Source organism: Hylobates moloch, unplaced genomic scaffold, assembly GCF_009828535.3.
Source record: "Hylobates moloch isolate HMO894 unplaced genomic scaffold, HMol_V3 SCAFFOLD_23, whole genome shotgun sequence".
In the NCBI taxonomy this organism is placed as follows: Eukaryota; Metazoa; Chordata; class Mammalia; order Primates; family Hylobatidae; genus Hylobates; species Hylobates moloch.
Window position 1 is genome coordinate 39305176 of NW_026652298.1, and position 26253 is coordinate 39331428.

The following is a 26253-nucleotide window of genomic DNA, read 5'->3' on the forward strand; positions in this document are numbered from 1 at the left end:
AGGAGCTGCCCTTTCCCTCCTCCTGCGGAGAGCGGTCGCCAACCGCTCCCGTGCCTCCTCTTCTAGCCCAAGGAGTTCGCCCGCGTCATCCCTAAGCCCAACAGCAGCCCGCAGGGCTCCTCACAGGTCATAAGCCCCTCTGCGCCGCGACAGTCCTCGCATCCAGCCCGGGGCTGGGAGTGGGGGTGACTGTCCCCAGTACGGCGGCCAGAAGGCCCCAAATGCGGAGCCTGCCCAAGATGGCGGCCACGACTACCCCGCGACAAGGCGGACCCAAGCTCGCTGTGCCCGAGCTTGGAGCCCGCCGGACCGCACCAACACGGGAACCTCCCCTCTGCCACTCCCGAGACGGCGTCACCGCCTCCAACGGCCATCCCCGCCGTCGAGATGGCGGCCGCACACCCCTCGGTACCTCCCGCTTCCAGATCACTTAAAATGGCGGCGGCTGCGGGGCGGCACGGGGCGGGGCTGCGCCGGGGGAGGCGGGGCGGCGCGGGGCATGCTGGACCACGCGCGGGCTGCCGGGAACGGGGCGGAGCGCGGCTGCGCCGGCGCGTCGAGGGGAGAGGCAGCCGCCGCGATGGTGAGCGGGCGTGGGGGAGGGGCGGCCGGGCCGGGCCGGGGGCGGCGGGGGGCGGCTGGGCCGCGCGGGGGGCCCAGGCTTCGTGCTTACGCCGGCCCGCCGCCCCCAGGACGTGTTCCTCATGATCCGGCGCCACAAGACCACCATCTTCACGGACGCCAAGGAGTCCAGCACGGTGTTCGAACTGAAGCGCATCGTCGAGGGCATCCTCAAGCGGCCTCCTGACGAGCAGCGGCTGTACAAGGTGGGTCCCGCGGGCGGGCCGAGGTGAGCGGGTACCCAGCGCCGGGCACGGGGCTGACGCCTAGGCTGTCCGCGATGTAAACAGTGGCGGCCGGCGACGCCTGCGGGCTCTCGAGCCGCGGGACTGGGACATCCGTTGTGCGGGTGAAGCGCGAGCTGTGCTTGCCGCGGGGATCTCCGGTCCGGGGGCGATGTTTAGACCTCGTGCCGGGCCCCGGGCGCCGAGGGCACCGTGGCATCCAACCCCTGCAACGGTATCGCCCGCGCCGTGCAGTTGGCGAAATTGAGGTTCGGCTTGGTCGCTTAACCAGCCGAAGGTCATTGGCAGCGCCAGGGTTCGAACCACGACCCCTTAATCCCCACCCTTCTTCGCAGGCCCATCGGAATCACGCTGTCCCCCCGGACACTCCTTGGGGTGGAGGGTGGGGGACTCAGTTAACGCAAAGAAAGTCAGGTCCCACTCGTTCTTCACCAAGCAACCGTTTGTTATTACCTCTCGACCTCCTGCTGATGTTCTAGAAGCCCCCCTTTCCCCTTGCAAGCGAACTGAGATTATTCAGGCAGAATGGCTTGGGGTTTGGGGTCTGCATTGGGGAATCAGATGCGTCAGCCTCTGATTTACGTCTCCCAACATTGTGAGGTTGTCGCCTAAGTGCATTGATCAGATTCTAGAGCTGGAAACTGGGAAACTGACTTTTAGCTCCAGGCTCAGAGCCTCAGCTCCCATGGTCTCTAAAGGCCTTTCCTCACTGATAACTACTGGGACTTAGCGAATATTAAATGACCGTGCCTGTGCATGTCCTGTCCCGTGTGCCACATGTCTACTTAGTGCTTTATGTTTCTTCCTAGCTCATTGAAACCCTCTGGTGGCCCTGCGAATTGAGAATTCTAGTAATTCCTAGTTTACAGATGAGGAAACTTTGCATCAAAAGGCTCAACTACCAGTCAGCCGTGGTGGCGTGGTCCTGTAGTGCCAGCTACTCTGAACGCTGAGGCAGGAGAATTGCTTGAGCCCAGGAGTTCCAAGCTGGAGGGGGCTATGATAGCGCTTATGTTGGGTCTGTGCCACTGCACGCCTGAGCAACATAGTGAGACCCTGTCTCTAAAATAAAAAAATGTTCAAATGCCTAGTCCAGGGTGACAGAGCTGGGATTGAAACCCAGGTCTGCCTATCTCCAGATTAGTTCAGTGGCTCCTCAAATTAGATTTGCCTGGAGAATTTGGATAAAACCGGATTCTAAAGCCCCACCCTGGGAGGTTTTGATTTAGAAGTTCTTGGATATAACCCAGGAATCTGTGTATTTGACAAGCAGCGTGGTGGTCCTGGGCCACACTGAGGGAACTCTTTCTTCCCTCCTCTGACTTCCCGTGTAGTTGCTGGTCAGAGGTCTTGGGACTTGCCCCACATGGGGCCTCTCCCAAGATCCTGCTTCTCTCCTCAGGATGACCAACTCTTGGATGATGGCAAGACACTGGGCGAGTGTGGCTTCACCAGTCAAACAGCACGGCCACAGGCCCCAGCCACAGTGGGGCTGGCCTTCCGGGCAGGTGAGAGGCCCACCACCCACTGGGCTGGGTGGTAGCCAAGCAGGTTGGGAACACTGTTCCAAAGAGGGTCATCAGGGAGCCTAGAGTTGAAGCCTTCAGGGCAGTGTCTTCCTCGTGCTTAAAGGGCTGGCAATATCCTTTCACAATGTGTTTGTTTCCTCTTTTTTTTTTTTTTTTTAAAGAAGCAACCAAATGAGATGCTTACAGCAACCAAAGCTTATTTCCCGAAGCCAGCTCACATTTACAGGAGGCTGACTGAGTGCCTGGCTCTGTGCAATGCATGTTACTCTATGTGTGGCTTCCACTGCCCTGTCTCATCCTCTCAGTAGCCCTGGGAGGTCCACATACCATCATCCGTGTTCTGCAGATGAGGACACAGGTTTACTGGCAGTCACGTAGGGAGCCACGGTTAGGATGCTGGCTGCCGGCCCCTTGCTGGAGACAGACATCATGCCAGGCTCTATGCTGTGTATCACCGAATCCCTTTGCATCTCTGTGTGGCTGAGATTTGGATTTTGCCAGTTTTCAGGTTCAGTAAAGTGAGCATGGGGAGGTTAGGTCACCTGCTGGGACTGCCACATCTAGGTTTCAGATCCAGAGCCTGTGCTTCCATCAGCCATACCCCACCCCTGCCCAAGCTTTAGAAACCTGGGGATTAGGGAGTCGTTTACTACTCGCCAAGATATCTTCTTCCACCCAAGAGAAAGGGAGCGGAGATTTAAACTATTTTGTCTCTGGGAACTTGAAGAGAGGTTATAGAGCTGTGTTTTCACAGCTGTGGACCCAGCAGCTGTGTGGATGGCTGAGAAAACTTGGATAAAGTTATAAGGAATTATTATTTTTCTGCCTGTAAGGGAACATAGCAAAGGCTGGAGAGGAAGAGTACAGTTCTAGCTCCAGCTTTCTGTTCCATAAGTTCAGGCTAGGCCTCAGTCTCAGCAGCTATATCCTCTGGCCAGCTACCTTGCCCTCCTGCCCGTCCTGGCCCCAGTGTTCCCTTCTCCTTAAAGGGGTGTGATGAGACTGGCTTCACAGCAAGGTGGTGTGAGTCCTCATGCACCCCAGGTCTGGCATGCTGCCAGTGCCCAACAGATGGGAAGCTTCAGAGCCTTTCTGTGGGCTCTTTCTGCCGAGATGGTGATGTTAAGAGTCAGGTGCAGGGCTGGCACAGACAATACAGGTTGTGCCCTGTACATGGGTGCATTTTTTTTGTTGTTGTTTCTGACACAGAGTCTCACTCTGTTGCCTAGGCTGGAGTGCATGGCGCCATCTCAGCTCACTGCAGCTGCTGCCTCCCGGGTTCAAGCGATTCTCCTGCCTCAGTGGCCTGAGTAGCTGGAATTACAGGCACGTGCCACCACGCCCAGCTAATCTTTGTATTTTTAGTAGAGACGGGATTTCACTGTGTTAGTCAGGCTGGTCTCAAACTCCTGACCTCAGGTGATCCGTCCATCCCAGCCTCCCAAAGTGCTGGGATTACAGGCCTGAGCCTCGGCGCCTGGCCCAGGGGTGCCTGTCTGAAGAGAGCAAGTGAGTGCCAAGAGCATATCTGGTCTGCTTCCTGAACCGAAGCTGAGCTGCATTCCCCCAGAAGTGTCCCTTTCTCTAATTTCAACAGTGGTACCCCTAGAGGTTTGCTGTGACTTGGAAGATACTGATAGACCCATTTTGCAGATGAGAAAATCAAGGCTAAGGAAGGTGACTTGTTTTTCTCCCACAACCCCTAATATGGCATGGAATGTGGTGGTGACTCTGGAGCCCAGGTCACATCATCCCTCTTGCAGGTGATGGCTGTCTTGATAGGGGGCACAGCATGGGCTGTCAGCTCTTTGCTTCCCCATGGACTGCTTGCAGAAACACACTTCTGGGTGCAGCTCAACCCGTCATCATGTTGTTCCCAGGCCTTGAATGGGTGCTCCACCCTCCACCTCTCCCCTCCCCCAAGCTTACCACTCAAGGAGATAAGATGACAGCGTTTCAAATCAAACGTTAAAGGGCATTGTCCGGGCTCATCGCGAAAGAATGAGGGAGGTAGCGAAGGCACAACTTGTCACAGGTTTATAGCTTGGAAGATGCATTAGATTGAGCTGCATCAGTTTCTGAACCTCGGCACAGTGGGCACATTGGGCTGGATTGCTGTGTGGGTTGCCTTGTGCACCATAGCACGTGGAGCTGTATCCCAGGCCTCTACCCACTAGATATCGCTGGAGCACCCCACCTCCCCAGTTGTGACCGCCACAACTGTCATCAGGCATTCCAGATTTCCCTGGGATGCCTGATCAGTTGAGAACCCTGAGCCAAGCAGAGATGGGTCTCCTAGCTGGAAGAAAGCACAGGAGAAAAGCTGTGGGTTTGTTTGCTATGTGTTGGGGTGACAGTAGGAACAAGACGGGGAAGGCATTTGCCTTCCTGGAGCCAGTCAAAAGGGCGGTTTGTCCAGTGCTAAGTGCCCCTATGCCCAGACTGTCAGGATGTCTTGACTTTTGGGGGTGGGTGGACTGGAGGTTCATCTGAGGAGGTGACCTGAGTTGGACCCTGAAAGTCCAGAAGCAGCCAGCCATTCCGAGTGCTGGGACCAGCAAGTGCGAAGGTCTGAGTTAGGAAAGAACTTACAGAACATAGAGAGCCAGAGCCTGAGAGCATGGGAGGCAGAGGGAGAGACAGACAGCAAGGACTTGATGGTATTCAGGGCATGATGGGAAGCCACTGGATGGTTTTAAGCAGGGGAGGAATAGTCTAGTTTGTCCCGGGTTCACGTCATTCTCCTGCCTCAGCCTCCCAAGAAGCTGGGACTATAGGCACCCGCCACCATGTCAGGCTTTTTTTTTTTTTTTTCTCTATTTTCAGTAGAGACCGGGTTTCACTGTGCTAGCCAGGATGGTCTTGATCTCCTGACCTCGTGATCTGCCCATCTCAGCCTCCCAAAGTGTGTGAAGGGAACAAGGAGATATATTCTGGGTGAAGGGTGATGCTGGCTGCAGATGGTCAGCTCTCAGACTCACTAGTGGACGTGGAAGATGAGGAAAGGGGCCCCAGCATGGTCAGTGGGAAGGGCTGGGGACCTTCAGGTTGGGCCCACGGGGGTAGCTGGAACAGGGAGGTCAGCGCTGTGGAGACCAGCCGTGTGGACGAGCATTTGCATGGAGATCCCCAAAGCTGCAGATGATCACACGTGAACACCAAGGCCCCAGCTGGGGCAAGAGTTGGGATACCCCCCTCCAGCTCTGCTCCTTCCCCCACAGATGACACCTTTGAGGCCCTGTGCATCGAGCCGTTTTCCAGCCCGCCCGAGCTGCCCGATGTGATGAAGCCCCAGGACTCGGGAAGCAGTGCCAATGAACAAGCCGTGCAGTGAGGACCCCCAAGAGGCCCATTTCCCCCAATAAAAGAGATTTGGGAGTCTGCCTGGTTGCTGCCTCTTTTTCCCGCCCCTCCCTGGGATGGGTCCCACTCCCTGTGGGCTCCTTTTGGGGCTTGTGCTTGGCAGTTCCTGTGCTGTCCTGCCTCCCAGACCCTGGGACCCTGGCCCAGTCTGCTGCTTAAAGGCACCATGGGGACCTGGGTTGCCCTGAGACCCAAGCCATTGTTAGCAGCTAGCCAGCCACGTCAACCACTCCAGGGGGAGGGGAGGACTGGGAGGGACACAAAGACCCGAGCCAGCCTCAGGGACAGGCCAGTTTTAGGCCTTTTTCCTTCTAAGTGCCCCCCACCCCCATAGCCTACATGTCCACTCCTACGGGCCTCTTGTCCTGAGGACGATGGCCAAGAGCAGAAACAAAAGCTGGAGCCAGTGTCCTGGTTTGACAGCATGTTCAATGAGGGAACCCCAAGGCGGACCCACACAGGTCCACCCACACTGGGGGCTGTAATCAGGGAGGGAAATGGCTGCCCCCTTACCACACCTTTAATAAACAGTCTACAGACCCAGTTCCTGCATTTCTCATTTTTATTTGACAGAAAAAGTTGCTCTTGCTGTACAGATTTTAAAAAACCAAAATGCCTTTAAGAAACGTGAAAAGTTGGGGGGAGGGGTACACAACCTCATGGGGGACAGTAGGGACCAACTAATTCCAAATCCTGCCCCTTCCTTCCAAGAACACCTTACACAACCTCCAGTCCCAACCACCATCACAATCACCCCTGGGAACTTTTGGATACACGTGGGGCCATGCCTCCCTGGCCCTGACTCCAGGCTGGGGTGTCCTGAACTGTATCCTCCCCTCCCCCCAACTCCAATCTGCATTCCCTCCCACCCCAAACCCCCCAGAACACATGAACCAGGAAGAACTCACGGAGATTAACATTTCACAGGAACAAAAAAAAAAGGGGAGGGAAAGGGAGCCCTCCATCCAAGGGCTGCCAAGGTTCAAAGGAGAGCAGACAAGGACCCTCCCATGGCTCTGCTGGGGAAGAAGGGACACTCCCTGTGGCTCCAGAGCACTGGGTGTGGTGGAATCCCCCAAAGACAATTTATGGAGACCTGCAACAGAAGATATGGGTCAAGAGAGAGTTCCCACCCCAGCCCTCAAGGCCAGTTTCTGGTCCACTCCCAAAATGGGGCCACCACCCACCACCACCGCTGGCTCCTGGAAGGGGGCCTCAGCCTTCCAGGACACGCACCTGGAGGAGCGGTGTCTCATGGGCCGAGGGCTAGGTGTCTCCCTCCTGCGCTTGTGGCTGGGGGAGCGGCTGTCCCCACGCTGGCCTCTCCGGGAACCCCGCTCACTGCTGCTGCTGCAACACAGGACAGACATCAGGCCACAGGGTGGCACCACCTCAGGCACTACAGAGCCACAAAGCTTTCTTCTTTGTAGAAAGCAGTGGCGGCCAGACAAGGTTGGGTGCTGACACCTGCAGTTGGCCTTACCTCTGCTGGTCCCGTGGCGAGGGCTGGGGCGAGGGACGGCGACGCTCCACAGGCGAGTAGCTGAGGGACCGAGAGTCCCTAAGGGAGTCTATTGGCTTCCGGGGGCTTCGGGACCTGGGAACACAGTAGGACCCAATAGCACCACACCCTTTCAAGCACACCGGCCAGCACTCAGGACCACCCGCCCAGGTCCTGACCACCAAACCTCACACCACACAGGGCCAGCCTCAGACCCACCTTTGTCCGCTCACTCACCCATCCGCCCGCACACCATCCACCGAGTGCCCAGTGGGCAGGCACAGGGTGCAGCGGGGGATGCAAAGATAAAAGACAGTCCCTGCCCTTGAAGGAGCTCAGTGGTGAAGAAAGGCACGCACGGCCCCATGTGTGGGAAGCAGGGCTGGATGTGCGTGGCTCTGGGGACCCAAGGGAGGGGGACATGGGGCAGGGCAGGGAAGGGGCAGGGCAGTCTTCTCGAAGGTGCTGTTTTGAGCGGAGTCTTGCAGAACGAGGAGTTCACCAGGCGGACAAGGAAATTCCAGGCAGAAGGAACAGCATGTCCAAAGGCATGGGCTCTCCTTAGACTGCAAGGCGCTGGGTGTGGCTGGAGCACAGGGCATGTGTGGGGGCGGGCAGGAGGAGAACACAGGGCGGGCAAGGCCCGTTGGTGAAGAGCCTCACACGCCACTCCCGCAGAGGTGGGGCTTTGTCCTGCAGGCCACAGGGCGTCCCGAAGGATTTGTGGAGTGGAGGGAAGTAGCCAGATGTGCGTTTTAGAAAGGTCCCTCTGGCTACATGTGGAAGAGAATGGCGTGGAGACGGGGAGACAGGGAGGAGGCTGTGGACAGAGTCGGGAGAAGATGATGGTGGCCAGACCAGAGCCCTGGCAGTAGCAACAGGGAGACAAAGCTAGAACCCTGGGAACAGACTATGTGTTGAGGGAGGGAGAGGAAGAAACCAAGGACCCCCTGGTCCTGGCCTGAGCGCCACTGTGGATGGCGCAGCCCTTCGCCAGAACAGGGTGCAACGAGCATGGGGAGAGGAGAGCAAGTGCCTCATCCCCTACAACCAGATGCCCAAGGCCACGTGAGACACCCAGCGGGGAGCTCACACCCCAGGGCCCCTTCTCTGGGCAAGTCACTCCCCCACCCTCCTTCCATCTCAGGCAAGGCAGCACTCACCTCCGCTCGCCAGGGGGTGGCTTCTTGGGGCTTGCAGGTTTGGGCAAGGCCTGAGGGCCAGGCTTAGCAGGGGAAGGGGAGGAAGACGAGGAGGAGGAGGAAGATGAGGAGGAAGAGGAAGAAGAGGAAGAGGAGGAGGAAGAAGAGGAGGAGGAGGAGGAGGAGGAAGATGAAGAGGAGGAGCTGGAACTGGAACTGCTAGAGCGCCTCTTCCGTTTGGCTGGGGTTGGCTCCGGAGGACGTCCCTCTCGAACAGCCTCCTTTGGGGCTGGGGTGGGGCTGGGGACCCTGTGGGAGGAGAAGAGTGTCACAAGGAGACAAGCTGCCCCAGCCCCAACCCTACCTTCCTTGGCCTGGAGGAACGGCAGTGGGGGGAGGGGTGCCTGAGAAAGGCGCTGGGAGCTCTCCGAGCCATGTGAGCCAGCAATTCTCTGGAGAGCAGTGGTGCGAGCTGACCCAACCTCTGCTAACAGAAGCAACAGGCTGGGGCCCGCAGCATAAGGGATCAAGGTTAAACCTCAAGAATGTCCCTGATGGAGGAATAAGGCCTCTGGGCTCAGGTGTGGAAGCTGAAGCTGGGTAGTCTCCTTCCTCGGAGAGCCGCAGCTTGGGGAGGCCCCTGTGAGTGCAGGTTGGCTGGGGAAGGGGCCGTCCTGCCTGGAGGCAGGGAGAGGGATGGGATGACCTCTGAAGATCCTTCCAGCCCAGGGAGTTCCTCTTGAGGTCTAACTGCCATCCCTCCTGCTGTAAAATTAAGTCCATTTCCTCTAGTTCTGTCCTCTGTAGAGACGGAAAACTCATCATTATCCTCTAGAGAATGAACCTTCGGAGACTTTTATCGTCCCATTCCTCCTCCCCCCGCCCCCTGCCCCAGCATTCTCTCCTACCCCCAGCTTGAGGGTCAAGGTCCCCATACCTCCTCCAAGAGCTAAGCACCTGTGACATGGTTTCTCCCTCCCCGCTCCCCAACCTATCCCCAATACCTCCCCACTGAAGATTTCTAAAAGTCAAGCTCCCTCACCTCTTCAGTGCCACCTCAGGTTGCACAGGAAGGCTAGAGCCCTCTGAGTCACTAGAACTGGAGCCAGAGGAGGACGATGACGATGATGACGACGATGATGAAGAGGATGAGCTAGAGGACGACGACGACGACGAGGAACTCCGCCGCTCCTTTGCTGGCTGCAGGGCGGCTAATGCAGAAGGCTGCTGGGCCCCAGTAGAGGCAGGTGGCTCCCCCACATCAGAGTGGGGCACCCCAGGGGCAGGGACAGAGAGCATGCCATTGTGGTCACCAGCAGAGGACGTGGTCGTTGCCACTGCCCCAGAGGAAAGGGACTGAGACCCTGCTACAGGGGTGGTCTGGGCAATCAAACAACGGGATTGGTCTGAAAAAGCAGAAGGCACAGGAGACCTCGGCTGATCCTGTGCTGGAGGGAGAAGAGACTGTGAAGGAGCCTGGCCCATTCTAGAGGAAGGGGAGGGAGCCCGTTCAGAGGTCATCCTAGACTGGCTTGGGGCAGACGGTGGTGTTCTGGATCTAGCTCGGTCAAGGAGCGGCGGTGAGGTTCTGCCACTGACACGCTCGTAGGCAGAAAGGGGCACCCTGGGGCTGGTGAGGTTTGCACCAGACAATGCTGGAGCCATCCTAGCACTGGCGAGGCTCGCGGGGGCCAAGGCTGCAGCGGTTCTGGAGCCGGCAATATTCACAGGAGCTGTGGCATGTGCAGACCGAGGACCCACCAGGTTTGCAGAGGCTGGAGCCTGTGGTGTTCTGGAGCTGGAGGGATAGTTTGCAGCAGTTGGTGGTGTGCCAGAGCCTGTGAGACTCAGAGCTGCCAAGGCAGCTGGGGTTCTGGCCCCTGCTAGGTTCACAGCTGGGGCTGTGGGAGTGCGAGGGTCAGCCAGGTTCACAGCCGAAGGTGCCACTGCTGTTCTGGGGCTGGCCAAGTTCATGGCCGCTGCTGCAGCTGGCGTTCGAGAGTCAGCCAGGTTCACTGCTGTTGGGATGGCAGGTGTCCTGGCGCTGGCTAGGTTCATGGCTGCCGCAGAGGCTGCAGGAATCCTGCTGGCAAGGCTGGCTGCTGGGGCGGTTCTGAGACTCATGAGAGGCACCGGGGCTGGAACCTGGGACATTCTTGCAGCAAGGCCAGCAGCAGACATGGATGGAGGAGGCCGAGCGGTGCCAAGACTGATGGCCGTCAGGGCAAGTGCAATCCTGGACTGAGCATGATTTTCTGGCACAGATGTTCTCTGGTGGTCAGGTATTCGGGGACCTGGGCCATCCATCATGGAGCCACCGGCTTGCTGCAGGACAGACATGGGTGTTCTAGAGCTGCCAAGGGGTTCAAGCATTCCAGGTGATCTGCAGCGGTCAAGAGGTGTTGGGGACATGCTAGGACGACTGAAGCAGCTCATTCTGGAGCTGTTGAGTGCTACTGGAGGTGTCCGTGAACCAGAATGATTTCTTGTTGCTGGAGGAGTAGCAGATCGTGAACGATCAGAACTACTTCCAGATGCAGAACGCCTGCGGATGGCTGGAGGAGACCTTGTTAAGGACCGTTTACCCCGAGCTGTTCGTGGAGTACGGGATCTGGAGCGGCGGCGGATAGCAAGTGGTGAGCGACTCCGAGAACGTTTGCGTGGCAACAGTGGCGTTCGAGATCTAGAGCGGCGCCGAATAGCTGGAGGTGTCCGGGACCTAGAGCGGCGGCGTGTCACTGGTGAGGTTCGAGAGCGGGACCTTCTTCGAGTTACTGGAGATGTGCGAGATCGAGATCTCCTTCGGGTGACCGGAGATGTTCTGGATCTTGATCTTCTGCGAGTGATAGGTGAAGTTCTGCTTCGAGATCGCCTCCTGGTTACTGGTGGAGTCCTAGATCTGGACCTTCTGCGAGTCACTGGTGGAGTTCTAGAACGGGAGCGGCGGCGTGTTGTTGGCGTTCTGGACCTTGAACGACGGCGGGTTACTGGTGGTGTTCTGGATCTGGATCGCCTTCTGCTCACTGGGGATGCTCTTGACCGGGATCTTCGTCGAGTCACTGAAGTCCTGGACCTTGACCGTCTCCGGCTGACTGGTGACGTTCGAGACCTGGACCTACGTCGGCTTATCAGGGGGGTTCTGGACCTGGATCGCCGGTGAGTGGCCGGAGAGGCTCGAGATCTAGAGCGTTTCCACGGGGCTGGTGACGTGCGTGAGCGAGAACGCTTCCGACTGGTTGGGGGTGTCCGAGAGCGGCCTCTTCGGCGTCGAGAGGAGGTCCGGGAACTTTCCTGCCGGGCAGGGGACCTTGAGTGATAACCAGAGCCTCCCCTCCGCCGCCGAGTAACCCGCGACCTTGACCGGCTCCGCTGTCTTCGCCGAGAGGTTGACTGAGAAGATCCAGACCTATCTCGACGTCGGGTTGTTCTTGTTTTCTCTCTCCTTGAGCGGGAACGGGACCTCTGGAGTCCACGAGGCTTTGGAGAAGGAGAGCGGCCTCTCCTTGAGGTTGTCTTAGTGCGTGGAGATGAAGCTGAGCGCCGTCGGCGTGAAGACCTTGACTTTTCGGCTGGCTCCGGGGAAGACACTGAGGGACTTCTCCGGTGCCTTGGGGGAGTTCTAGAGCGAGTTTCTGGTGAGGATGAGGCAGAGCGGCTTCTACGGGAGAGTCTGGCCTTCCTTGTTAGCTCAGGAGATGACCGAGAGCTGCGACGTCGAGGTGGTGTACGAGACTTGGTCTTGGGCTCTGGTGATGACCTGGAACCTCTGCGAGCAGTTCTGGATTTGGGCGGATGTTCAGGAGAGGACTCAGTACTGCTGCTTCCTTCAGGAGAAGGACCTCTGCCTTTGCTTGATGAACCTGATCTGCTTCGTCTGGGAAGGGCCCGAGGGGCTGGAGCTTTAGGTTCAGGAGAGGAATCAGAACCACTCTGTGCCCTGGGTGCTGCTCTTGGCTTATCTTTCACTTCAGGGGAGGAACCAGACCTACTGCGCCGAGGGGATGGTCGAGATTTGCTGTCAACCTCTGGAGATGATCCAGAGCGACTCCTTTGCCGAAGTGGGGTTCGTGTCTTGGCTTTAGAATCTGGAGAAGAGTCTGATTCACTTCTTTCCTGAGGGGATGCACTGGGTTTCACATCAAGTTCTTGAGAAGATCCCGAACGACTTCTCTGCCCCAGGGGAGTCCGAGCCACAGTTTTCTGATCAACTGATGATTCTGACCCGCTTCTTTCTCTCTGGGGGGTAAGACACTTGTTGTTGAGCTCTGGGGATGATGGAGAACGACTCCTCGGCCTAGGAGTCTGAGGCAAAGCTTTCGGTTCTGGGGAAGAATCACATTCACTTCTCCCTCTAGATGGTGTTCTAGGTATATCTTTCATTCCAGGAGAGGACCCAGACAGGCTGTGCCTCGAGGGAGTCCCAGACCCATCTCTAAGTCCTGGAGAAGACCCAGACCTGCTTCTCCTCGATGGAGTTCTGGGTAAACCATCTTTCATTTCAGGAGAAGATGCAGAACTACTTCTTTCTCTCGAGGGTGTTCTGGGTACAGCATCAAGCACAGGTGAAGAGACGCTCTGATTTGAAGACATCCCTGCCTTTTCCACTGCATCTGGGGATAACTCAGAACTGCTGCGTCTAGAGGATCTTGTCGATTGTTCTTTCATGTCTAGAGATGGATCTGTTTCCAGCTGATTAAGAAAAGGTCCATTCAAATCTTCTTTAACGTCAGAAGAAAATCCAGTATTCATTTCTGTACCAAGTGGGCCTGAGTTTCTAAATTCTAAAGGTGATCCAAAGCTGTTCTCCCTGAGTGGGGAGTTAGACAGTTCTTTATGTTCTGGAGAAAAATGTGGCCCACCCCAAGATGAGGCCATTGAAGGGACTTCTACTGCTTCCAAAGAAGCCTGTGACTGGCTCTGATCAAGAGTCAAAGACACAGCAGGCCTTTCTTCTACTTCAGGAGATGACTCAAAGTTACCTGCGGACATTTCTTTAAGTTCTGAAGACAAATGAGACAGGATTTGGCTTGCGGGTTCTTCCGACTTCTCTACCACCTCCATTAATTCTTCATCTTGGCTTGACGTAGGCAATGCACTATTTTGCTCTTTTGTTTCTGGAGATGACCCAGCACCACTTCTTTCCCTTGGCGGGGTTCTAGGTGTGTCTTTGAATACCAGTGAAGACTCAGGCCTATCCTGTACTGGAAAGGGACTAAATTTGTCTTTCTGTCTAGGAGGCGATGCAGTAGCATCCTCCTGAGGGGGTAAGGCCATTTTCTCTTTTGATTCAGAAGTCTCCGATCTACTCTGCCCCAAGAGAGAATTCAAGTCCACTGTAGGATGTGAAGAAGAGTCAGACTGGAACCTGCTCTGCTCAGGAGACATTCCAGATTTCAACATAGGACTCGCTGACAACTCAACTCTCTCTTGTCTTATTGGAGATCTGGATGCCAGCTCAGTGACTGGAGATGAAGACCTGGACCGACCTCCCTTAGGTGATGTTTGAGATTTGCTCTGCAGAGATGGTGATTCTGAGTGACTCTGTCTCACTTCTGGACTTGAAGTATCAGATCTGTGGTCTGGTGAAGTCTGAGATTGTCCTTTCAGTTGCAGAGATGAGAGGCCAAAATAACTCTCGCCTGGTGGTGTGCTAGATTTTACTCCTGCACACAGAGAGAAGGATCCAGGGCAACTTTGAACTAGTGAGTCTTTAGACTTCTCTTGGGGACATGGTGACTTTGATCCAGAAAGACTTGGCCCTGGTGGAGTTTGGGCCTTTACTTTGGGGTATGGTGAAACAGACCCTGAGTGACTTTGTCTTGGCGGTGTTTCAGGTTTCACTTTGGTATCTGGTGAGGAGGACCCAGAATGACTGTATCTTGGCAACAATCTGGATTCTACGTTGGAGCAGGGAGACACTGATCTGCTTTGCCGTGGAGTTGTTCTCGATGTCACCCTACTAGGACTTGGAGAAGAGGAGCCAGAATGGCTTCTTTGTCTTGGTGACATTATCGCCTTCACTTTGGGTTGTGGAGATGATGACCTAGATGGGCTCTGTCTGGGAGGTGTGCTAGATTTCACTCTAGGAGGAGAGGACCCTGCGCAGCTATGTCTAGAAGGGGTCCTAGATTTCAACTCAGGGTCAGGTGATGATTCAAAACAGCTGCGTCTCTGTGGCGTTACAGATTGCTCATTGGCCTGGGGACTTGTTATAGACTCTTGCCTCGGTGGTGTTCCAGATTTCACTTTAGGATGAGGAGATGAACTGGAATGACTTTGTCTTGATGGTGTTTTAGATTTCTGTTTAGGTGGTGGTGAAGAACTGGAGCGACTACGTCTGGGTGGCGTTCTAGATTTAGCTTTAGGTTGGGAGGATCCAGAGCGACTGCGCCTGGGTGGTGTCTGTGACTTTTGTTTAGGGCATGGGGAAGACCCTGAAAGGCTGCGCCTCAAAGACAAGCGAGATTTTGCTTTGGACCGTGGTGAAGAGAGAGACCTGCTCCGCCTTGAAGAAACGCGAGACTTCTTCATTTCTGGGCTTGAATTGGACCTGCTTCTTCTCTGAGATGTTCTGGATTTGTTCTTCCGCTCTGAAGATGAGCCAGATCTGCCTCTTCTTTGAGGTGTTCTAGAGTGAGATCTTCCACGTCTAACTAAGCTTCTACTGCGGGATCTTCCTCGTCTTGGTGTCCTAGACCGAGACCTCCCTCTCCTGGCTGGTGTTCTGGAGCGTGAGCGACCACTGCGTCTAGCTGGGGTTCTAGAGCGTGAGCGGCCACGTCTGGCTGGGGTTCTGGAGCGCGAGCGGCCACGTCTAGCTGGGGTTCTAGAGCGTGACCTGCCACTTCTCCTGGCTGGTGATCTACTACGAGACCTGCGTCGTGCTGGTGATCGGGTCCTAGATCTGCGCCTGGCAGGTGTTCTAGACCGAGACCTGCCTCTCCGGGCTGGTGTTCTAGACCGAGACCTACGCCTGGTGGGTGTTCTGGATCGTGATCTTCGCCTGGCAGGTGTTCTAGAGCGGGACCTGCCCCGACGGGCTGGTGATCTAGAACGAGATCTGCCCCTAGTGGCTGGGGATCTAGAGTGGGACCTCCCTCGCCTTGCTGACCTAGACCTGCCTCTTCTCTGGGTATTTCTGCTCCTAGACCAGCCTGGTCGCTGAGGAGACCTAGAGCGGCCACGTCGCTGGGGGCTTCTAGATCTTCCCCACCTCTGTGCAGACCTGGACCTACGCCACTGGGGAGATCGGGATCGAGAATGACCTCTCTTGGTAGGGGTTCGAGACCGAGATCGCCCTCTCTTAGTGGTGGCAGGGCTACGGGACCTCCCCACCCTACGGGAGGGGGTATGAGAATGCGATTTATCCCGTTTTGCTCGGCCATGTGAGCGATTCTTGGATGTGGGAGAAGAAGAAATCTCTCGGTGGGACCCCGGAGCTGGAGCAGGTTTAGGACTTTCTGGGGAAGAGCTGGCATGCCGAGAAACTTTGGTAGGTTGAGGGGATGGTGGGCTGCTCTCTGAGGAAGAAGACTGGGGAAGTTTCTCAGGAGACTTAGGTGGTGAACGGCCCCGAGTTGGAGAGGCCTCAGATGGGGGGTTCACTGGCTCCTGGCTTAAGGGGGTTGTTGCATGGGGTTGTGGGGAGCCGCCATGTCGCTCAGCAAGGAGCGGAGTGGGAGCAGGTGGTTCTGGGCCTGTGCTGCTCCTTTCCGGAGAGGGGCTAGGTCGAGTTGCAGATTTCTAAGAGTGGAAGAGAGAGTAGGGATAGGGATTCATAAACGCCAAAACTTCACATCACCCCTAAGATCCCAACACCCTTTCCAATGATAACTTTTCTTTTACACACCCTCTGACCACAAGCGATCACTTTCATTCAAAAACAAGGAATCATATAAAGCAGTGAAAACATATGAAGATATGGATAGTCAGAATCTTAAAACTGAAAGAAACACAAAATGCAAATAACTAAAGCACTACATTTAACAAATACCACTACAAAATGTCTTAAGAACGGAAAAAAACTATCTTTAAATGGAAAAATAAGCAGTTTCCTAAAGCGAATGGCAACTTCACCTTTGAAGAATAACTTTATTAAAGGAAAAGAAACAGCATGAATAAAGATGTGAAAACATGATTTGTGTGAAGAGTAAAAAAGCAGGCCAGGATGGGGAGAGCACAGGAGATGAGAAAAAGACCAGATTATTAAAAGCCTTAAATATATTTCAAAAGCAATACGGAAGTAGTTAAGTTTCTGAGGTCAACCAACTTGTAATTTGGAAAGGTAACCCTGGATGACATGGAAAATTGATGATAGAGGCCAAGAATTCACACTGTAATCACTGAAGCAAGAGGAAATGATTAATGCTTAAAATTAGAACAGAAGACTACCGAAGACTATTTCAGTGTTTCATTCAAACTACTGCTGGCAACCCAATGGATTAAAAAGTTTTGGTGAGACATGACCAGCATTTAATGAAAAAAGAGAAGAAACTAGAGGCATCATATGGAGTACACAGGTAAAATACAACTTTTGTTACAGGTCTATCTACGTATAAACAAGATACAATATAAAACCTAATATCCAGTGAGATTTGATTCTAAAGGGTTCACAATTCAGTCTAGTAACAATACTAAAAGTTCTGCAGATGCAGTAAGAGAACTGGGAGAGGAATGCAGAAAAAAAAACTGAATTTATTTTAGTAAGTTATTACCTCTCCCTTTCACATCACATCTACCCTAAATCTACACATTTGCAATCCAATGACCATCACCAACTCAGGAACATACCTCCTTCTTGTCTTTATCTTTGTCTTCATAAGGGCTGCTAGGCTGTTTTGTAGCAGGCTCCGGGCTACTAGGCCGTTGTGTGCTGGTACCCGGTTCACTGAAAGGCGCATCTCCCTCCCCTCGTCGCCCTGAAGCAGGGGAAGGACTTCGCCCAGTCAAGGCAGTTGTATGAGTTTTAGCTGCAGCACTTCGAGACCTGCAGGAGTTAATTGAGGACGCGGGAGAGGAAGGAAATCAGCTCAAAGGGAGAACAGAAAACCCCCTCCCCAACTCCCACCCACCTTTCCTAACTGTACAACCCTCTTCCAAAAAGCCTTCTTAGTCGCACAACTCAAATCGTTCACTGAGATGCAAGTACAGTCCGCTTTGGTTCTTCTCTTCCCAACACAATCCCAAAGAGTGTTCTCCCTCTACCCCTTTACTCACCTCCCCCAAACCATTCACCCAACCCACTCCCTACCCGCTGCATTCACAACTCACCTCTGAGCCCACCTCCTTCAGGAAGCCTTCCCCGATTAAGGAAGCCAGGGTAAGGATTCCTTCCTCCCCCAGACACCACGAACAAACCACCACCCCCCCTATTCTGGCAGTCCATATACATCAGAACGAAACAAAAATAACAAATAAACAAAAACAAAAACAAAAAAAAAGAGAAGGGGAAAATGTATATGTCTGTCCATCCTGTTGCTTTAGCCTGTCAGCTCCTAGAGGGCAGGGACCGTGTCTTCCGAATGGTCTGTGCAGCGCCTAGCACACCGTGGGCGCTCAATAAATATTAAATTAATTAACCCATCATTCCCTCTCCCTCCCTTCCTCCTGGACTACCCCTTACCGACTGCGGGAAGTATCGGAGGAGGAAGCAGAGTCAGCAGAAGTTGAACGGTGGGCCCGGCGGCTCTTGGGGGCTGGTGTTGTACTTCGAGACCTGAAGGAAGACCACCGCCACAGCTCAGGGTACTGCTGTACCTGCCCTGGATTCTCCTCACCTATCCCCCAACCCTTTCCCAGTCAGGGACATAACTTAATCAACCCCCTCCCACTAAGGTGGCATTCACTTACTTCCTAAGCAAATTCCCCACAAATTCACTCACCGCTTTCGCTTTTTGTCCTTAGATTTACGTTTGCTCTTTGGAGTGGGAGACCTGGGAAATAAGGAAAGGTTGTTAAAAGCAACTTCTTTAAAAAAGGAAATAAAACCAAAAGTGAAATGGAAAGAGTGAGTGTTGACACAAGAAAGATCAAGGAATTGAGCTTCACTCCAAGAAAAAGAAATCATCACTCCACATGCCACTGCGCCCCCTATGAGTTAAAGAGCTCTTACCTATGCTTACGCTTCTTGGACTCAGATTCTGACCTGTTGGAATAAAAAGAAAAAACATAAGAAACACCTCTGCCTGAAATCAGCAAACCTTCTCCAATCATTCAAGTATTCCCACCTCGTACCTGTGCTTCTTCTTCTTTGAGCTTTTCTTTCTCTCCCGTCGAGGAGAGCTGCTCTCTGACCTGCTAAAGATGGATTCAGAAGCAAGATCATTCTGCTTGGCTTCTTTCCTGGCCCTCCCACTTACAACCTCTCCCCTAAAAAGGTTTCTAAAACACTTGAACATCCTAATAGCACTAATGCCCCAGACCTAAGCCCAGGACTTATTTCTTCCTTCTCCAACAAGTACGAGTAACTCCTTAAGTCAACAAACCTCAAAATGAAAAAAAAATCCAGAATCCAAAATGCTGCTGGCCAATCTTAATTAGCAGAACTGCAAACTCAACACTTCCCCACTGAAAAACTCAGATATTTCTTCTAGCTGAGGCCTCAATGGTTAACTCCCTCCTCCCTGACAACTATCTCCTGCTTTGTGGAAGCCAGAACTGTCCACTTCCAGAGAGAAAGTACACCACAGGACTGGTCCTCTGGCTATCAGAGTAACTTTCCAACTAACTTACCGTCCTCTATCTTTCTTCTTTTTCTTCTTCTTCTGCTTTGGGGTGGGTGAGCGAGAACTGCTAGACTCCCGAACAAGGCTGGGGAAAAATGAAAAGCAGAAGAGATAGGTGGTAGGACAAACACTCCTTTCTTTTCTTTAAAAGACAGAGTCTGAAAAAAATAGTAATAAAAGCCGGGCGCGGTGGCTGACGCTTGTAATCCCAGCACTTTGGGAGGCCGAGGCGGGCGGATCACGAGGTCAGGAGATCGAGACCACAGTGAAACCCCGTCTCTACTAAAAATACAAAAAATTAGCCGGGCGTGGTGGCGGGCGCCTGTAGTCCCAGCTACTCGGAGAGGCTGAGGCAGGAGAATGGCGTGAACCCGGGAGGCGGAGCTTGCAGTGAGCCGAGATCGCGCCACTGCACTCCAGCCTGGGCGACAGAGCGAGACTCCGTCTCAAAAAAGAAAAAAAAAAAAAAAAAAAGTAATAAAAATAAAAAAATAAAAGAGTCTCGCCCTGTTGCCTCAGCCGGGGTGCAGTGGCAGCATCACAGCTCACACCGTAACCTCCAACTCTTGGGCTCAAGAGACCCTCCTGCCTCCACCTCCTCAAGCAGCCTAGACTACAGGCATGTGCCACCACCCAGCTTTTTTTCTTTTTGTAGAGATGGGGTCTCACTATATCGCCCAGGCTGGTCTCAAACTCCTGGCCTCAAGTGATCTCCTGCCTGAGCTTCCCAAAATGCTGGGATTACAGGCGTGACCCACTGTGACTAACCCTTGGACAAATTTTCTTGGACACCTCAACTTCAGAAGAACAAAATCTGAAGAGTTTGGGAAGAAACCAGCCCACAAAAGGAAAAAAGTAGAGCAAAGAGCTTACGATCAAGAAAAGAAGCGGACAGTGGTTTCTTGGCCTTGTATACCTGTAAGGTTTGGGAGGCTCAGGAGCTGGTTGTTTAGCTTCTCGGGCACGACGCTGAGGATCAAAAGAGCTGCCATCTACGTAAGAATCACTGATGCCAAAGGCAGCACGGAGTCTTTCATTCTTCTTCTCATTCAATTCTGCCAACTGGTGAGTCTCCGTGACCCTAGAGAAAAAAAGGGCAAAAGTCTGAAGGGCAAAAACATAAAAGGACAGAGCCATATTAAGAACACAAGTATAAGCAGGAGCCAAATAAGGCACGGGAAAGGCAGACGAAAGCAGGGAGGAAGTCCCACGTAAGGAAAAGGACAGCAGCAGCAGCCAGCAGCCAGAGTAGAGTCCAGAGTCATCGAGGGAGAGCGCAACACTCACGCTGGCCTCTGCCCTGGGGTCTCTTCCTTGCCCCCAGGGTTCACATCCTTCTCCAGCAACATGAGTCGAAAGGTCGCCACTTTTTCCTGAATTTGCTGTTCCTCGTACCTGAAGAACAAATCCCTTCAGGGTTAAGCTTGACAGGACACTTTCCCCAGTCCCAGGTTTCCATTTCCCTCATTCCCAAAAGGGGCCCCTCCCTCTCCATGCACACACAGAACTTTTCGCTCACCCAAAAGTCCCTTCTCTTCTGTCTGACTTTTTCCCATCATCTTTCTTCCCTCTACTTACTACTCCCTCTAGAACAGTGGATTTTAAATATGCTACACTTCAGGGGCCAAAAGAAAAAAATTGAGCAAGCAGGGTTCCAAGTGCTCCTCCCCAACTTCAACAAGAACGTGCCTTTTATTTCCTGGGATTCCAAAGTGAGGGATACTGTATAAAAAGGTCACCATTGAAGTTTAAAACCACTGCTCTAAAAGAGTTTTCTGCCTTAATGTGCTCCTTTTCCAAAATTTCCCTTCCCAGCCCATGATTCCCTCTTCTTCAAGTACTCTTCTAATTTCTCTTTTCCTGCCTATGCTACTTTCCAAGGCCTCAATCCTTACATCCATTTATCTTCTCCTTTTCTACCAATGACAACACCTATCAGCTTACCTAGCTCCTCTACCTGGTCTCTGCTTTCCCATCTCTTCCTTAAAACACATTTTTGTTCCTCAATGGCCCCTCCCTTCTCCCATGTGCCTCCATTTAGTCCCTCCGGCTCCCATCTATGCCCCAGACACAAGTCTTCTCATTTCCCACTCTGCACTGTCCCTTAACTGTTTTCAATTCTCCAGAGCTCATTTGCCTCCTCCCCTACCACAACTCCTTGCCAGGCCTCTTTCAACCACCCTAAGCTCCCTACATCCCATCTAACACCCCCAGCTCTGCACTCATTCAGTGCTTGACTCTCCCCCAGCTCTCCCTCACCCCTGCTCTTCCATCATCTCCTCCAGCTCGAGGCATCGCAGCTCCACCCGCCGCTTGCGCTCGTGGTCCAGGATGTCAGGATTAGGCCGCTTCACCAGGGCAGCCTCCAGGCGCCGCAGTTCCTCCTCTCCCTTGTAGTCAGGCCGCTCACCCCGGCGGCCCCGCACCAGGGACAGGTTGCGCTGGACGTAGCCGTTGGTGCCGCTGCCCCGGGGCGTCGGCAGCCCGATCCCGTTGTACATGGCCCCGTGCCCGGGGGGGGGGGGCACCACCGCTCCTGAGGGGGAGCGGGGAGACACGGGTCAGGCCCCTGGCCTCAAACTAACCACTTACCGCCCCACACCCAAGTTCCTGCTCTCCTTCATCCCTAATTCAACATTTATCTTCACACTAAGTCTTTGCTGTATAATGCTCCACCATCCTCCTGGTCTCCCAAGAAAACCACTTCGTCCTTCCAAATTTTCTTTCTACCAAATCACAGCCCAGTTCTTAACCTTTCTCTCAATGCCCTTGCACGGAATTCTAAATAATCCCTCCCTGCACCTAAATTTTCTTCTTTTTCCACCCTAGGCAAACAAAGATTTTGTTCCTCTAAAATCTCTCCACACTGTCCCTTTTTGTTCTCCTTTGGCCCCAAAATGCACAAGTGGTGTCTTTACCAACTACTCTAACTCCTAACCTCTGGTAACCAACCAAGGCCTCCTGGTCACAACAAATACCAGACGTAGATCTGTGGCACCCAACGGCCTCTAGTCCATGTCCAAAGACTCTCTCAAAAACTTATCTAAGGATTTCAGAGCACCCTATAGAAGTACGAAATAAACTACACAGCCCCTAGGTATCTGAACAGCAGACTAGTTGGTTCAGAAAGTGCAGCCTCACACCCCAACTAAAGGCCAGCATGCACATGAGAAACACACACGAACCTTGGATAATCGTCATATGCTTCACCTCCCAGGTAAGGGCCATTTCCTTGATTCCAAATATTTAAAGATCCTATCAACTATCCTGATATTTTATTCCTTCAATTTCCTTCCTCTCAGTAGGATTTACCACAATTTGCAGTTCCTCCAAGTCTTGCCAGCTGTCAAATATTACCTGTTTTCGACTCTGCTCTATTTAAACACATCAAACCAGTCTCCTGTTCCAACCGTTCCCATACCTTCTCCATATACCTTGCCCTAAATCTATCTAGAAACCCTCTCTACACCCCACTTTCATTAATGTCCAACTGTTGGCTTTCCCCACCAATCCCCTGGATAGCATTTCCTAGTTTTTTTCTCCCAGCCCTGCCTCTTCCTTCTCTCCTGTGTTAACCCCATGCCTCCTCCCAGGTTCTAGCCTTTCAACTTGTCCCAACCCTAACGAGTTTCTGAAAAGTTCTCAAGTCCCAGCTTTTCTGGCTAGATTCCTTGGCTACACATACTCTATTCCTTTCTCCTATTACATACACTCTTTCATCCTCATCCTCTCCAAGATAGTTTCCTAGAACATACACATATGAGGAAAAACTAATGAGAAAAAACCCTACAGAATAGGCAAAGTGGAGAGAGTAATTAAAGATGTATAAGAACTGGATAGAAGGGAAGGATGCATTTAGAAAATTCCAGAATGAAGCAGCATCATACAAATGTTTGGAAAAATATACTAGCGCATGCACGCACACACACAGTGTATGCCTAGCCTAAAGAGGGTCCCTACCCAATCCCAGTAGCAGACCCAATATCGAAAGCAGAAGGTGACAGAAGAGGCTAAACCTGGATAAGGCAAGCAGAAATCCAGGAAAAAATGAAAAACTTTATGGCTCAAAAAATCAATTTCTCTACACCCCAATCCTCATTTTCATCTTCTAGTACCAATTCTCCTCACAGTTTAAAACTAGGTCCTTCTTTGCCTCTCCCCTACCCCACCTAATTTCTGCTGCCCCTGCAGCATGTTTTTGACCTGCAATTAATTCTTCAGCTTAACCATTCACCCACACTTCCATACCACCTCACACAAAAATCCTCCCACTCCTTAAGAAGGGAAAACCAGGCCGGGTACGGTGGCTCACGCCTATGATACCAGCACTTTGGGAGGCCGAGGTGGGCGGATCACCAGGTCAGGAGATTGACACCAGCCTGGCCAACACGGTGAAACTCCGTCTCTACTAAAAATACAAAAATTAGCTGGGCAGCGGCGATTGCCTGTAATCCCAGCCAACTCCGGAGGCTGAAGCAGGAGAATCGCTTGAACCTGGGAGGCGAAAGGTTGCAGTAAGCCGAGACCGCGCCACTGCACTTCCAGCCTGGCAACAGAGCTAGACTCCGTCTCAGAAAAAAAAAAAAAAAGAAAACCAGTAGGTGCTAAGCAAAGGATATTAGGTCACAATGTTTCGGAGAACTTTTAGGGAATGAGCCACCCCTACCCCACAAAAAAAGACGACGACCCCACAGCATCTAAGGGGTGTGTTAAGACACAAAGTAGGAAGATCAACACCACACACAAATCACCAAACCAAACGATATTATAAAACTCTTAAAGTGGGGGCCACAGACAGCGGATATGCAAAAGGTATCCAAGCTAAAAGCAAAAAGTGAAAGGTACAAAGGAAGACAAAAAGAAAGACCCTTTTCTGTTGGGAAATTATCTGAGTGGTAAGCTAACAAGGAAGTAGAAAGACATATTTAAATTCAACATTAAAATATGCGAAAAAGGAAACGGTACCAACAGGGGAGACAAGGGTTGTCCAAGAAAATGGACATCAGCAAGCACAGCCAGCTCAGCACCGGGGCGCTCCAGCGCGGCTGAGTGGACACAAAGAACCCAGAAAGCGAAAACAGTAGCTTTAGAAGAGCCCTAAGCCCACGCACTTAGGATGAAAAGCAACCAACACTCGGAAATTCTGATCCAGATTCGTCCTAACTGACGCCGAGTGGAAACCAAGCTTCAGAAGAGCTGTGTGCCAAATAACGCCTGAAACCAACCAGAAAACTTATGAGTCCGGCGTTTTCTTCCCAACGAAGGTCTCCAAAAGCCTCCTTAGTTTTAACACGAATTCTCGGGAGACGGTGAAAAAGTGTAAAAAGGGAACGCAGGGTCTACCTTACAAATGTAAACGGAACACGTTCACCTTCTTCACAGTTTTTAAGATCTGGGGTTTCTCCCCGCCACTAACAACTCAAAGACTGATAGCCAGGAGTCCTAAACCATTTAAATCCGGCCCACGGAGTTCAAGGCCCTCCCCGCAGCGCCGGGGGCCTATTTTCGGCCTTGCGGAATGGGGGAGGGGGCTGCGCGGCGTCCCGCAGTCTGGGAGGCCCCCGGCACGGGCAGCCCAACGCCGAAGAGAAGCCCGAGGAAAGGAGATCTGGAACTGGGGGCGAGGGTCCAGGAGCAGGCCCCCCGCCGCCGCCGCTTCCCCGCCACTTAAGGGCTGAAAGCAGCAGCTGCGGGAAGGCCACCTCGGCCGCACGTGTGGGGGGGAAGAGTGAAGCCGAGGTGCGCGCTCCCCCCCTTGCCAAGGGCGCTCGCGAACCCGAGTACAGGCGGCAGCGAGCGCCGTTGTCATGGGGGAGGGGCGGGGGGGTCGAAGCCCGCGCGCGACAGGAACGGCGGGAAGGGGGAAGGGAGGCGAGGGCGTCCGCGCCAGCGAAGGACAGAGAGCGCGCGTGCGCGCGGAGGAGCTCGGCGGCCTGGGCCGTTCTCCGCGCGCTTTGGCCTCGCGCCGGAGCCGCCGCCCCTCCCCCACTCGGCTCGCTGGCTCCCTCACCCTCTCACCCGCCGCCTCCGCCCGCCGCCTCCGAGGGGGAGAGGTCTTGCCGCCGCCGCCGCTGCCGCTGCTCGAGCTCTGAGTCCCCCGGGGCCTGGGGCCGCCGCCTCGCCGGTCCGCCCGCCTCAGCCGACGCCTCCTCGCTTCCTCAGGGGCCGCAGCGGGCTCCGACTGCGCCACTCGCACCCCGCCTGGGCCGTGCTGCACGTCAGCACGACTAACTGCGTGCGTCAGCACGCAAACGCGCGTCGCGGGGCCTGCCGGGAACTGGAGTGCGCCCCGCAGCCTTTTGCGCAGGCGCCGAAACCACACCGGGAAGTACCGTTTTTTCAGGCACAAGGAAGGTTTCACCCCGTTGCCGAAACACTAAGCGTCCCGTTGGCCAGTGCAACGAAGAACGGAGGAAGCGACGTAAGACACCGCGTATTCGTAGGCCTTCCGCTGAGGGGAGGAGCACAGGGCCTAGCGCCAGCTAAGCGGTACCCGAGCGCGTCTCGTCTCCGCTGTCGATGCAGAGCATTCTGGGAGTTGTGGTTCGGGCGTGTCGCGGAGCCCGGATGTAATTTCGGCTCGGGGCGCGGCGGCCATTTTGTCTCTCCATGTTGGGAGATGATAGCCCAGGCGCGGTGGTGTTGCCGCTTTCGTGTGACTGTGGGTTTCCCGAGCGAGCCCGCGGCTGCACAACAGTCCGCCTTCCCGTACCCGAGAGAAGCCGCCTCAGACCCCAGCCAGCGGGCACCCCCGGAGGCCTCGAGCCTGGCTGCAGGCCCTAGACCTGCACCAGGGGCCCAACCAGCTACCCATGGCATTGGCCACGCTCTCCCGCTGTAGACCGGGCTGAGGCCCGACGGCTGCCCCTGGGGGAGGAGTTCTCTTAGCTTCCGGTAGGGCAGTCAGGCCGGGGTCCCACCAGACCCGGGACGTGATGCCGGTGAAGCGGCGCATACAGGAACAAGGCAGGAGGAAAGTAATAAGCACCTTAAAGTTTCCACTTTTCGGTACCGTACTTCCTGTTAATGTTTCTAAGCCCGTGATTCTGGGCCTGATAATCAGCCAGTCTTCCTCACAGCAGGGTTGTAAGACGCTGGGCTGCTCGGGCACAAGTTCATATCTAGCCC

General features: G+C 53.9%; 2 protein-coding genes across 9 annotated transcripts; one reads left to right on the forward strand and one right to left on the reverse strand.

The window, feature by feature from the left end:
* The first annotated feature begins 476 nt into the window (after positions 1-476).
* On the forward strand, positions 477-5774 carry ELOB (elongin B). The gene is made up of 4 exons (XM_032145214.2): positions 477-583; positions 693-827; positions 2269-2374; positions 5617-5774. Exons 1-4 carry the CDS (start codon positions 500-502, stop codon positions 5727-5729), a joined length of 438 nt encoding a protein of 145 aa, XP_032001105.1. The 5' UTR covers positions 477-499; the 3' UTR covers positions 5730-5774.
* Positions 5775-6302: 528 nt separating this feature from the next.
* Positions 6303-25351, reverse strand: SRRM2 (serine/arginine repetitive matrix 2). 8 transcript variants are annotated; one of them, XM_032145211.2, is made up of 15 exons: positions 25144-25351; positions 21385-21661; positions 20413-20520; positions 20042-20206; positions 19133-19210; positions 18635-18697; positions 18513-18545; positions 18283-18333; positions 18024-18116; positions 17192-17387; positions 9444-16144; positions 8423-8710; positions 7242-7355; positions 6995-7108; positions 6303-6854 (listed from the first exon to the last, which is right to left on the reverse strand). In XM_032145211.2, exons 2-15 carry the CDS (start codon positions 21624-21626, stop codon positions 6845-6847), a joined length of 8256 nt encoding a protein of 2751 aa, XP_032001102.1. In that variant the 5' UTR covers positions 21627-21661; positions 25144-25351; the 3' UTR covers positions 6303-6844. The 8 variants fall into 8 exon arrangements, with proteins under 8 accessions (XP_032001102.1, XP_032001103.1, XP_058289784.1 ...); XM_032145212.2 differs by lacking the exon at positions 25144-25351 and having other exon boundaries at positions 6995-7105; positions 21385-21657; XM_058433801.1 differs by lacking the exons at positions 6303-6854; positions 6995-7108; positions 21385-21661 and having other exon boundaries at positions 7242-8079; positions 25144-25267.
* Positions 25352-26253: the final 902 nt, after the last annotated feature.

What these genes read in the sequence shown, in the direction of transcription:
- ELOB (XM_032145214.2), top strand. Translation starts at nt 500, where the DNA reads ATGCTGGACCACGCGCGGGCTGCCGGGAACGGGGCGGAGCGCGGCTGC. An exon ending in ACGAGCAGCGGCTGTACAAG is followed by an intron (nt 828 to 2,268) that starts GTGGGTCCCGCG and finishes TTCTCTCCTCAG; the next exon opens with GATGACCAACTCTTGGATGA. An exon ending in GGGGCTGGCCTTCCGGGCAG is followed by an intron (nt 2,375 to 5,616) that starts GTGAGAGGCCCA and finishes CTTCCCCCACAG; the next exon opens with ATGACACCTTTGAGGCCCTG.
- SRRM2 (XM_058433799.1), bottom strand. Translation starts at nt 21,626, where the DNA reads ATGTACAACGGGATCGGGCTGCCGACGCCCCGGGGCAGCGGCACCAAC. An exon ending in GAGATGATGGAAGAGCAGGG is followed by an intron (nt 20,521 to 21,384) that starts GTGAGGGAGAGC and finishes TTTGTTCTTCAG; the next exon opens with GTACGAGGAACAGCAAATTC. An exon ending in TCCAAGAAGCGTAAGCATAG is followed by an intron (nt 18,334 to 18,512) that starts GTAAGAGCTCTT and finishes CTTATTTCCCAG; the next exon opens with GTCTCCCACTCCAAAGAGCA.